The 13480-nt window shown below is 43.3% G+C and overlaps 1 protein-coding gene across 1 annotated transcript in view; it reads right to left on the minus strand.

Annotated features, from left to right (window-relative positions):
- The window catches only part of LOC116674129 (transmembrane protein 47), a 30526-nt gene extending 17280 nt beyond the window's left edge, over positions 1-13246 (minus strand). Inside the window, exon 1 of the mRNA XM_032506624.1 lies at positions 12669-13246. Within this exon, the coding sequence (XP_032362515.1) occupies positions 12669-12897 (229 nt within the window). The 5' untranslated portion in view covers positions 12898-13246. The remainder of the gene's footprint in view (positions 1-12668) is intronic.
- Between the last annotated feature and the right edge of the window lie 234 nt (positions 13247-13480).

Below are 13480 nucleotides of genomic sequence, written 5' to 3' on the forward strand. Positions count from 1 at the left end.
GGAAATGGAAGGTCTGGATAAGAGAGGAAAAGAGGGAGAGAAGAAAAAGGGGGAGACTTGACCCAGGACAAAATGGAAAGGGGGCACAAAGACGGAGAGGGCTAAGGAGAAGGTGGATGGTGACATTGCAAAGGGAAAATGATTAACATTGGAAATGTAACAATGAAGCCCACTGGAAGGAGAGAGGGGAAAAGAGAATGAGTTACAAACAAAAAGGAGATGAAAGAAAGAAATTGGAGGAAGGTTGAATATTGGGATAAAGACTTCCATTCATTGATGAGAACAGGGGAAAAAGGCTGGGGACGTAAAAGCAAAGGATGGATCGATAGACTGATAGAGAAAGATCAGAAGGGCAGAAAGCGAGGAGGCATTACTGTAATGGAGGTTTTTAGGTCTTCAGTGGTGACAAATCTGTGACAACAAAGACCGGTGAAGGTGGGTCCAAAATGACACCATTTTCCACTTAATTTGTTTCAAATCACACCTGGCTACCAACTTGAGGACATGCGATTTACTCCTAAATGTGCAAAAATATCACATGCAAAATTGGCTAATCAGCTGAAAATGCTCACCAATATTTATAATTCTAAACAATATACTGTGTGTAAGAAAAGAGGAAACATGGTATGGTTTACATGCTTTTAGTGATGGTTTCTCAAGCTGTAACTAAATTCAACAGCGAGCCTGGGAAATCTTTGGTCAAGGTCAGATGAATGACAGACTATAGCACATCTTTTGTTCTCAGTCACTTATTGTGCTTCTGGTTCATTTGAAGCTGTTGGTGTTGCATTTTTTTAATATCTGAAACAGATACTTTGTTTGAGCAGGAAATCTGAGTTGTAGAACAATTAAGGAAAAGATGAATGTGCTTGTGTGTGTGTGTGTGTGTGTGTGTGTGTGTGTGTGTGTGTGTGTGTGTGTGTGTGTGTGTCTGTGTGTGTGTGTGTCTGTGTGTGTGGAGTTCACGTGATCTTGTATGCTGGTTGCTGGCCGACTATTGAAGCTTCTGTACTGTCATCAATATCAATAATCCCATGAAATAACTTGTTGTTTTATGGCTTTATTCAGACGGATGAGAGGACATTTACAGACAGAGCAAGAATGAATGTGTGACATGGCACCCAATGTTTGGAATGAATTCCAAAACACCTTAAATCCAGAATCAATTCCACATTTCAATACTTTGAAAAACCTTTTAAAGTCATCTCTGACTGAACAGTGTAATTGGTTTTAACTAGGTGCCCTTTAAGTTGTGTGTCTGTATTAGCTTGTTAAGTGTAATGTCTTGTTTTGTGTTTAGTATGTATAGTGTATGTATAGAGATTTGTGGTGTAGTATGTAACCTTTGTCCTGTCTTATATGTATTTTGAAACTTTTTAGATGCCAGTCTTGCCCAGGACTCCCTGGGAGAAGAGTTACTATAACTCAACGGGACTTGTCCTGGTTAAATAAAGGTTAAATAAAAAAAGAATTCAAATAAAACCTGGTGGCACTGCTATTGAACAGCGGTGAGTTGGGAGGTAATGATAAATGATATGAAGGAAGAAAAGTGAATTTGGATCTCTCACACATCATCTCTCTTCATCAGTAATGGACTGTAAAATGTATTGTTGTTTAAACCTTGATTAATGACTGACATGAGTGTGAGGGACTCATAGTTACATCCTTTATTAGACAATTCTGCTGCTTTTCTTATGTGTGACAAACAGCATCCAGCTGCTGGCAGTGGGGAGCTTCAGATTAGGTGGATAATATTGATTAAAGCAGCTTAAAGTTGTGAGTCATTTAATTTGTTTTTGTTTCTTGCTTGATATTCAACATTTCATACATGCAGCTGTCATGAATAAAAGATTTTAGGGAGGGAGTGCTGGTCTCAATTTATTTAGTCATTATTATAGGTTGATCTTACATGAGAAAAATCTCCCCAATGACCTAAAATGCAGGCAGGGCGCCTGCATTTTAGGTCATTGGGGATATTAGGTCATTGTTTGTGCCATGTTCATGTCATATTGGAGTTATCCATCTCGTAAAATAGCATACATCTAAATTAAAATTATGGGTAGCTTCCGGTTTTTGTGAACGTTCCAAAATATCAGGGCAATATCCTAGCAATAAATAATGCAGAAAAGTCTGAAAACCAGCCACACATACTACAGATGCCTCACGTCAGCCAATGTAAGTAGATTTAATTTAAACCTTCACATGACTGCAAGTTCATCCATCCCACATGATGTGAATGTGGGATTCCTGTCCACATGGGGACTTTAGTTGCATGTCGCTCCCCAATCAAATGTCAAATAAAGACATACAATACCCCATGGTACTATGTCTGACCTAGTAAAATTGCTGTTGTGACTTTTACTGTGATGTCAAACTGCCATTGTTATTAAGGGGCCTTCAGATACTTATAACACTACACACTATTATTGTACCTGTATCAGTTAACGAGGAAACTCAAATTGCAATTGCAACAGCTGGTCTTTGCACAATAGTTCTGTTCTATCATATTCCTCAAAGTGAGATCCTGCCTTTATGCCTTTGTTTTCCCATCTTAGTCCAAGTAATTAAAAGCTTTGCTGTGCATGTTGTGAACTCAATATGTCTTACTCTGATTGACAATCTGTCTCTGCATATAACCACATTTTGCTTGTTGTTTGCATGGTTATTATTTGTGTGGAGCTGGTGGGTGTTCCTTTGTCAGTTTAACCCACGGATGCATACTTTGGATCTTTAGAGTCCTGGAGCCATAGCACACCTTGTCAAATCCATTATTACTCAAATAGGCCCTTAAGTTTCTAGTTTTTTTATTATTTACTTTTATTGGTTTTCTTTTAGTAACATAAACATATGTTTACGTTCCATCTGGGCACGAAACATACAACATAACATAACGTGACAGGGGAGGATTTGTACGTTAAGTAGAACAGCAGTTACCATAAGTGCATCATGCATAAGAAAATATAAAGATGCAGTTTGAAGATAGGGGAAAAAACAGTTCTTGATAAAGGATTCAACATGACGAAAGGAGGATTTGAGCATTAAGTAAAACAGCAGTTAAAGCACATCATAAATAAAAATGATAAAGATACTGCACAAAAATGGGGAAAAGACATTTCTTATTAAAAAAATTCAAACTTATTTTTGTGATCTACATGAAATCAGGTCTTGTAACAGATGACACATAGCTCAACCGTTTTGACCAGTTCTCTTCAAAATTATCAGCTTGGTTCCGTAGTTTGAAAGTAATTCTCTTCATAACATATATATTGTAAATTATATCAATCCCCTCATTTATTGATGGTTTGTCTTTCTTCAGCCATTTTCTGGTCAAAGCCTTTTTATAAAAAGGTATTTGTCTTGCTTTGTATATTCAAACGCATTTCCCGCATCCTAACTGATCAACGTGGCCTGTATTTTATTTTGATTTATATGTTGGCGCAGCATTTCTAGCCTTTACATCGCATCAATCTACAGTGAGAAGCTGAATCTGCCCACACAGAAACTTAAGTTCTGGAGACAGCAGGAGATATAGATGGAACTGACCAGATCGAAGAACTTGAGTTATTGTCCCTTCAAAAGAGTGCACAAAAAAGAACTGATGACTATGTTACCCCCCACGCTCTACATCCCTTTGCACAGGAATCTAAAGCAGATGAGGACGATCATCACCCCTCACCTCCAGCACTAACAAATCAACCATTCACCCAGACACCAAGAGAGTTAATCCCCTCTTAGTTTCGGTACACACACCAAATCAAGATTACTCTGGTAAGAGTGAGGCTCAGTCACAGATCATCAACAGGAGACCGCTGTACCAACGCAAGGACTCACAGCCGCTTCACACAGATGTACCACAGCAGAGCAGTTATGACCGTCAGCATAGTACCCATCGAGCCATCACGTTCAGTCAACACAAATCATGACACTACAACAGCTGATCTTGCCAAGTTTCTCACTAAGAACCAGTTGGTTTCCTCAGGTTTGATTACAGCACCTGAACATTACCAAGCCAGGAGAGAGACTTTCACAACACAATTGAAAACCTTGAGGTGTCAGCAAGTGAAGAGATGGATTTGCTGATCATATGGCTGGGTGAGGAGTCAAGTGAGCAGGCACTCAGAATTAGGTCTGTAAATGTCAGACAACCATCCCTTGGTCTCAAAATGTTTTGGGAGGGATTGAATAAAATATATGGATCTTCAGAAGCAATAGGGAGAGCTGTGTTAAGTAAAATAGAGAACTTTCCCAAGATTCAAAACAGGGGCAATCAAAAACTCCAAGAGCTGGCAGATCTATTGATAGAATCAGATGTTGCCTTTACAGCTGGGTACTTGCCATGATTAGCTTACCTTGATACAGGAAAAGTAGCTCAGCCCATTACTGCACTTGTACCTCCAAGACAGGTACATGTCTCACGGGTTAAAATTCAAGATAGAATATCGTGCTTCTTCAAAGGGTTCATCTGCAGGGAAACTGAAGAAAGAAACAAACCCAGCTTTAACCTGCCCACTCTCTACAACCTCTTACAAGAAAGAAAAGCAAGGTCAAAATAAACCTGTCTCTGTACATAAAACACGCATATCGTCATCTAATAAATTGCTGCATGTCGTCATACAGTATCTAAAATGGAAAATCCTGACAGACAATCCCTAATGCATATCAAACCTCATTCACTGAAGAAATGCAGAGGGTTCAGGAAAATGAGCCTTGATGACAGAAACAAATATTTGAAAGAGAACAATACATGCTTTCACCGCTGTGCTTCTACTAATCACCAGGCGAAATCCTGTGAAACACCCATCAACAGAGAATGACCACCTGCTCGTCCATTCCACTGAGGATGTAACTTTACTTCGAGTCATGGAACGGGATTTCTTCCAAGATGACACAAACAGCTGGGTTGATCCTCTCCCTTTCAGACACACACAGAGATGTTTCTCTAACAACAGAGACTATGCTTAAAACCGTCTGATGTCAATGTGAAAAATGTTAGAGAAGAAGCCTGAAATGAAAGTGCACTTCATTGAGTCCATGCAAAAATGCTTGATAATGGACATGCTGAGCTTGCACCACCACTCAAAGAAGGGATGGGATGTTGGTATCGCCCTACCTTTGGAGTTTACCACAAAAACCAAACAAAATCACTAGCTGGCACATATGCAAGAATGGATTGGCAGTTGCTAAAGTCACTAATCAATAAAGCAGAGCATGTCATCATAACATGTTTGCGACATGAAAACTATTGAGAAGAGCTGAAATGCATTATGACAAACTGCAACCTTCCCAAAGCCCTCTCCATAAACTTTGGCCAATCATTGACAGTAAAGGCTTATTGAGAATAGGTGGACATATTGACCAGGCACAACTTGAAAGGTGTGAAGCTCATCCTATCATTATCCCAAGCCTTAACCACACAGTAACTCTGCTCGTCCGCCACTATCATGAATGTGTAAAATATCACTTCACAGAAGGTACAATCCGTGCAAGTGGTCTGTGGATGGTGGGAGGACAACATCTCATCAGCAGCTGCATTCATAGGGGTGTCACATGCAAAAATGTGCGAGGTAAAATGGAGCGGCAAGAAATGTCTGTTCTACCTATAGAACGCCTGCAGGTCGACCCACCATTCTCATATGTCGGACTTAATGTTTTTGGGCCATGGGAAGTCATCACACTCAAGGGGTGGCCAAGCCTAAGACAAAAGGTGGGCGGTTTTGTTCATGTGTATGTCCATGCATGCAATTCACAATGAGCTCATCAAAACCATGACTTACTCAAGCTTCATAAATGCACCCAGGAGGTTAATCTCCATCAGAGGCCATGCTAAACAGCTTCGATCAGACTGTGGGACCACATTTATTGGAGCAAGTAAGGAGCTGAAAATGAATGCCCAAGGTCCCTGTGTTTCAAGCATAAAAGACCACTGTACCTGCTTCAAAAAAGGTGCACCTGGGTTTTGAACCCTCCTCCCTCCTCCCATATGGGTGGCACTTGGGAGCACATGATTGGAGTTGCTCGACAGATTCTAGATTCCATGCTCCTACTAGCTGGACCTTTAAAACTCACTCATGAAGTCCTAAGCACCTTGTGATTGTGATTAATCCGTGTATCCACCGACCCAGAGGCTCTCCTAGCACATTCTAACCCCTTCCATGCTGCTGACACAGAAAACAGTTGTATCTCTCTCCAGACAGTTACTTTTTAAAAAGAGATCTTGTTAAGAACCAGTGGAAGAGAGTTCAAGCCTCGGCAGAGACATTCTGGGCTAGGTGGCGATGAGAATATATGAGCACGCTCAAGTGTCGGCAGTAGTGGTGATGAGTCAGTACCAGAGCTACAGCTGAGTCAGGTGACATCATGGTGACCACGGGTCACACAGTCCACAGCCTGCTGAGTGCAGACTGGTGAAGTAGCAGCTATTTCCCTGGACAGTCTCGGATTTAAAAAGAACTTGGGTTAATATGTACATAGTGGCATCTTTCTTACTATGCCAGTATAATGGAAGTAGTGAAGTGGTTTCTAGTGGTTTAATTTATGAATACAATTTTCGAATAATGCACAAGAGATATTTGGTACTTGCAAAGATAATTACGAGGTTTATATTTTTGTGTTGTTTTTTGCAGTTTTAGAAAAGAAAGTGATATTTTCCTTAATTAAAACCTGCCAAACAAAACAACCTGCCTGTTCCTTGGAGAATATAATGCTGGAGAATATAATGTTAAGTTAGCTGTATAGCTGAAGAAACCTTTAGTGAGGACAGCATATACCCAGAGTCCTGTTCCTACGCTTTTCCATAACATGTATAGTATGTGAGAAGGAAGGAAAGAGAGGAACTTCTGAAAGTAGTGTTCACAGAGGGTCAGTGTGTGTGTGTGTGTGTGTGTGTGTGTGTGTGTGTGTGTGTGTGTGTGTGTGTGTGTGTGTGTGTGTGTGTGTGTGTGTGTGTGTGTGTGTTGTGTTGTGTGTGTGTGTGTGTGTGTGTGTGTGTGTGTGAGTGTGTGTGTGTGTGAGAGAGTGTGTGTGTATGAGTGAGAGAGAGAACAGGTCCTAGGAGATGCACCAACAGAGAAATCAGAGTGACATGAAATATTCAGCTGGGCTTCAGAGGAGAATGTCCAGAAATAGGTCAGCTCAACATGGTAGCCTCTTATTGGCACACACACACACACACACACACACACACATTAATTTACACACTGACATACAGACACCCAGACTCCCCTTATGTCACACACACAAACACAGTAATTCCCTTGCATACAAATACACACTGCGCAGTTGCCACAAATACACACACACACACACACACACACACACACAATCATGATCCCATCCCACCCACAGAGAGAGCAGCAGAGACTTATGGACTGGTCGCATATCAGCTCTGCAGGTAGGCTACATAGAAAGAGTGAGTGAGTGTGTGGGAGATAGATAGATAGATAGATAGATAGATAGATAGATGATAGATAGATAGATAGATAGATAGATATATAGATGACAGTTTAAAGACCTTTAAAAAGAATTATTGCTCTTAAATTCCCCAAAGTGTAATTAGCACCAGCCAGCTCCCATTCTCACAGTGGTAGTAAAGAAAGCCACTTTCACCGCAATTAAAGTGAACTAGTTTCCCTGGGAACCAATCCAACATTCAAAATCATCCTCAATCAAAACGGCAAAATATCTCCTGTGTGTGACAACAAGGCCGTTTTCTAGATAACAAAAGAAGGTGGGGGATAATAAAAAAAAGACAGGATGAGCTCTATATCGAGCCAGTGCCTTTATTTCCCTCCAATCCTCCTCCTGTTTTGATAAATGAATTATCTAGGTGCAGGTACGTGGCAGCACCCAGGAGAGAGTTGTACTTTGCCATGGAATTGGTGGCAGATTTGCTGCTTTAATAATCTAGACAGTAGGGCTGTAACGATGTGCAATATGAAACCAAACTCGCGACACTCAGTTGATGTGTCCCCGGACCGGGGCTGTAATGATAGTGGATGGTTACTAGCTGGCTGGGGGCTGATTGTGGATGTGTCCCCGAGCCGGGGCTGTAATGATAGTGGATGGTTGCTAGCTGGCTGGGGGCTGACTGTGGATGTGTCCCCGGGGCTGTAATGATAGTGGATGGTTGCTAGCTGTGGGGGCTGACTGTGGATGTGTCCCCGGACCGGGGCTGTAATGATAGTGGATGGTTGCTAGCTGTGGGGGCTGACTGTGGATGTGTCCCCGGACCGGGGCTGTAATGATAGTGGATGGTTGCTAGCTGTGGGGGCTGACTGTGGATGTGTCCCCGGGGCTGTAATGATAGTGGATGGTTGCTAGCTGGCTGGGGGCTGACTGTGGATGTGTCCCCGGGGCTGTAATGATAGTGGATGGTTGCTAGCTGTGGGGGCTGACTGTGGATGTGTCCCCGGACCGGGGCTGTAATGATAGTGGATGGTTGCTAGCTGTGGGGGCTGACTGTGGATGTGTCCCCGGACCGGGGCTGTAATGATAGTGGATGGTTGCTAGCTGTGGGGGCTGACTGTGGATGTGTCCCCGGACCGGGGCTGTAATGATAGTGGATGGTTGCTAGCTGGCTGGGGGCTGACTGTGGATGTGTCCCAGGGCCTGTTGTCGGCTCTCATCCCGACTGAAACCTTGCAGCGCCGGGAGACTGAGGCAGACAGACAGGGGTGTGCTAGCTGGCTAAATTACCATTAGATTAGTTGTCAATCTATAAATTTAACGTTACTTATGAATTTGTGGGTTAGCCGTGCGTGGCAGATTTGCTGCTTTAATAATCTAGACAGTATTGCTGTAACAATGTGCAATATGAAACCAAAATCGCGACACTCAGTTCCACAAACCTGTGTTGCGGAGTAAGAAGGCAAATCGCAACACACCCCTTCAACTCCCAGAATTCTTCCCGTCCAGATCCAATGCTACCACATCTTCAATTACTATTAGTATTAGTATTAGTCCTTTTGGTGCCTTATCCATGTTTTGTCTGGTAAATTTGTCTTACTGTAAAGATGGCTAAAAGCAAAGGCGGGGGGTGTCACTTGGTATAGCTGCCGTTAGAGTCCTTAGCAACGGAGTTAAGTGCTGACCGGGCTGGTTGTTAGCTGTCTGGGGGCTGACTGTGGATGTGTCTCCAGGGCTGTAATGATAGTGGATGGCTGCTAGCTGGCTGGGGGCTGACTGTGGATGTGTCCCCAGGGCTGTAATGATAGTGGATGGCTGCTAGCTGGCTGGGGGCTGACTGTGGATGTGTCCCCGGGGCTGTAATGATAGTGGATGGTTGCTAGCTGGCTGGGGCTGACTGTGGATGTGTCCCCAGGGCTGTAATGATAGTGGATGGCTGCTAGCTGGCTGGGGGCTGACTGTGGATGTGTCCCCGGGGCTGTAATGATAGTGGATGGTTGCTAGCTGGCTGGGGCTGACTGTGGATGTGTCCCCGGGGCTGTAATGATAGTGGATGGCTGCTAGCTGGCTGGGGGCTGACTGTGGATGTGTCCCCGGACCGGGGGCTGTAATGATAGTGGATGGTTGCTAACTGGCTGGGGGCTGACTGTGGATGTGTCCCCGGACCGGGGGCAGTAATGATAGTGGATGGTTGCTAGCTGGCTGGGGGCTGACTGTGGATGTGTCCCCGGGGCTGTAATGATAGTGGATGGCTGCTAGCTGGCTGGGGGCTGACTGTGGATGTGTCCCCGGGGCTGTAATGATAGTGGATGGCTGCTAACTGGCTGGGGGCTGACTGTGGATGTGTCCCCGGACCGGGGGCTGTAATGATAGTGGATGGTTGCTAGCTGGCTGGGGGCTGACTGTGGATGTGTCCCCGGGGCTGTAATGATAGTGGATGGCTGCTAGCTGGCTGGGGGCTGACTGTGGATGTGTCCCCGGACCGGGGGCTGTAATGATAGTGGATGGTTGCTAGCTGGCTGGGGGCTGACTGTGGATGTGTCCCCGGGGCTGTAATGATAGTGGATGGCTGCTAGCTGGCTGGGGGCTGACTGTGGATGTGTCCCCGGGGCTGTAATGATAGTGGATGGCTGCTAGCTGGCTGGAGGCTGACTGTGGATGTGTCCCCGGGGCTGTAATGATAGTGGATGGCTGCTAGGTGTGCTAGTTAGCTAAATTACCATTAGATTAGTTGTCAATCTATAAATTTAACGTTACTGATGAATTCGTGGGTTAGCCCAGAGTTGTGAACCGTGGTCAAAACAATCATTCTAAAAATAACTGAGCGTGTTGAACAATGTCCTAATCTTATGTTATAGACCTAGCATTTTCTATTTTCTTGTCAAGCAGCACCTTTACAGTATACACCAAAGCACTTTTTCTCTTTGACCCCCCACAGGTTGGAAGGGAAATTGTCCATTACTGTTAGCATCACCATTATTCTTCTGTCTCATTTAAACGAGTTAATGAACCACTGAAACGATTTTGTAGATATTATTTTAAGATACTAAAGAATCTTTGGTGTTGGATCGATCAACATTGAAATTAATCAATATCAATAAATAAGGTATCTGTTGTATTACTGTATTGCAAAATCGGATGTAATTGATGACAAAATAAAGCCATGTGGCAGAAAAGAAGATGTACTGTATCAAATCGTGGGTCAAAATTTGTGATACAAACCAAATCCTGGGTTTGGTGTATTGTTACAGCCCTACTAGATGGTGATTATTGTGAAGTAATACTAACAGGCTGAATATGCATGTTATAGCTCTTGAGCAGCATTAAAGGTCCCATGACATGGTGCTTTTTGGATGCTTTTATATAGGCCTTAGTAGTCCCTAATACTGTATCTGAAGTCTCTTTTATATAGACCTTAGTGCTCCCCTAATACTGTATCAGAAGTCTCTTTTATATAGACCTTAGTGGTACCTAATACTGTATCTGAAGTCTCTTTTATATAGACCTTAGTGGTCCCTAATACTGTATCTGAAGTCTCTTTTATATAGACCTTAGTGGTCCCTAATACTGTATCTGAAGTCTCTTTTATATAGACCTTAGTGGTCCCCTAATACTGTATCTGAAGTCTCTTTTATACAGACCTTAGTGGTCCCCTAATACTGTATCTGAAGTCTCTTTTATACAGACCTTAGTGGTCGCCTAATACTGTATCTGAAGTCTCTTTTATATAGACCTTAGTGGTCCCTAATACTGTATCTGAAGTCTTTTTTATATAGACCTTAGTGGTACCCTAATACTGTATCTAAAGTCTCTTTTATATAGACCTTAGTGGTCCCCTAATACTGTATCTGAAGTCTCTTTTATATAGACCTTAGTGGTCCCCTAATACTGTATCTGAAGTCTCTTTCTATAGACCTTAGCGGTTCTAGCCACTGGGGGACCATAGGCAGGCTCGGGGAACGCATATTAATGTTAAAAAACCTCATAAAGTGAAATTATCCTGCCATGGTACCTTTAATTTAAAAGCTAATGATAGACAGCCACCTGTCCTTTCCATTCTGCTTGCAAGTGTCCAATCATTAGACAACAAACTAGACTCCATCCAACTTTAAAGAAACTCCCAACATGAGTTCAGACACTGCTGTGTTTTTGTTTTTGTGGAAACATGGCTGAACAACAGTGTACCAGACTCAGCTATCCAGCTACCAGGGCTGCTATTACATTAAACAACTTAAAATTGCATTTTTAGCCTGCAACTGTGTTTTTCATAATTTTCATATGGATTATAAACTGCCAAATATTTTCTAGTTAAAGTTGACATTAAAATTACTTGTTTTGTTTCCCTGTGACTCACTTTGGTTGTAGCAATTTTTACACTTGTTATTCATGTATTTGACATCAACCCTGTTCAGCACTTTGGTGAACTGTTGTTATTTTTAAATGTGCTACAGAAATAAAATTGACATTGACATTGAAGAAAACCATTGCATTTTTGCATTTCGTTGATTAAAAATAGGGCTTTAATGACCATCAATTGTGTTTGTATGAATGCATTCATAATAAACTATTTGCATCCCACTGGTGTTCATCTAATGCTCATCTACAGACACGCCCCTAAAAGACCTGTTGCCAGCCACTTGTGTGCACATTAACATCAGGGTCAGTGTTTACCAGTATTTAAGTAGAAAAAGAGGAGGGATGAGAAGGAATGTGAGAGGATGTCTATGGCAACAGAAGCCTGCAAATAGCAAACTTTTTTTATTTTTTATTTATGATCCATTTTTACTTTACAGTTTTCAAAGCAGAACACAATTATTTGAGTGTAATTCTACTTAAAGTGCACTCCAGCCTGGCAAATTCCTTCATTTCACTTCCATAATAATTAATGTGGATATCACAGTTTGACAAGGACTGTCAGTATGAGGCTTAGTTAAGGGACAGGGGAGATGTAGGGGACCTGCTTTGTGGAGTCAAAAGATTTTTATCTTTGGGAAATTCCTCTATGAATGCCCTTCTAGAGGTGAGGAAGCATCCGTCCATCATCATCATCATCATCATCTTCATCATCATCATCATCATCATCATGTCATTCAGAACAACTCTTTGTTCTCTACTACATTAAAAAGCTCATGTCAACGCACAACAAAAGACGCATGGTAACTGCCTACCTTCTATTCTGTCCGTTGCGCGCGGGACAGGATAGATGGAGCGGTTGTTGTGATTTTCTAATCCCATAAATTGTGAGTTCCCTTCCTCCTCATTACCTGAACCCAGCGTGCTGCTGCACTGCCAGTTCTCGGTGCTCGCCGGCTTCCAGCATGACTGCCACAGGGACAGGTAGTACTGGTCGTCGGCAGTCACCCACGCCGGGCTCATCACGGCTCCCACATCCAGGCAGAGCGCCAAGAAGACGCACACCAGTCCGACCAGCTTCAGCGGCGTCAGCGGGGAGCTGCGCGCCGAGTCCTCCGTCTCGGTGACAGCAGACGACATGGCGCGGCTGGAGAGTTGAAGAGGGGGACCGGTTAAAAACCCGGGGAGGATGCCGATCTGTGTGTGTGTGTGTGTGTGTGTGTGTGTGTGTGTGTGTGTGTGTGTGTGTGTGTGTGTGTGTGTGGTGACAGTCGGGCGGGGAAGTCTAGTGTTGTTGTTGCTGGTGCTGGTGGTGCTGGTGGTGGTGGTGCTGGTGCCGCCGCAGCCACCTGCGTTGCGCGCTGGACGGACGCTGTGCCTATGGCACCGTTGCCTCCGCGCACCGGAGATCTTTTACAGCGCTGACGTCAAGGCTCCAAGGGATCAGCAGGTGCTACAGGGTCCTAGAGAGAGAACAAGTGTGGGGAGGGGGGGAAGAAAGTAGGCTAACGCCGCTTAATCATGGCTGAACCCAGGATGTGAGGAATACAGGGGTCCCCAGCCACCAATCAAACTTTGTACAGTGTTGTGGGAATTTAACAAAGCTTGGCCTATTCATGGCTGTTCAATTAGATATGCTTTCTGTAAAGCTCATCCCCCTGCTCCCCTCCACACTGTACAGTTAGAGAGTATGTAATTCTAGTGAAAAAAGATCAGTTTTACA

This window comes from Etheostoma spectabile, chromosome 24 (genome assembly GCF_008692095.1).
Source record: "Etheostoma spectabile isolate EspeVRDwgs_2016 chromosome 24, UIUC_Espe_1.0, whole genome shotgun sequence".
NCBI classification, from domain to species: Eukaryota; Metazoa; Chordata; class Actinopteri; order Perciformes; family Percidae; genus Etheostoma; species Etheostoma spectabile.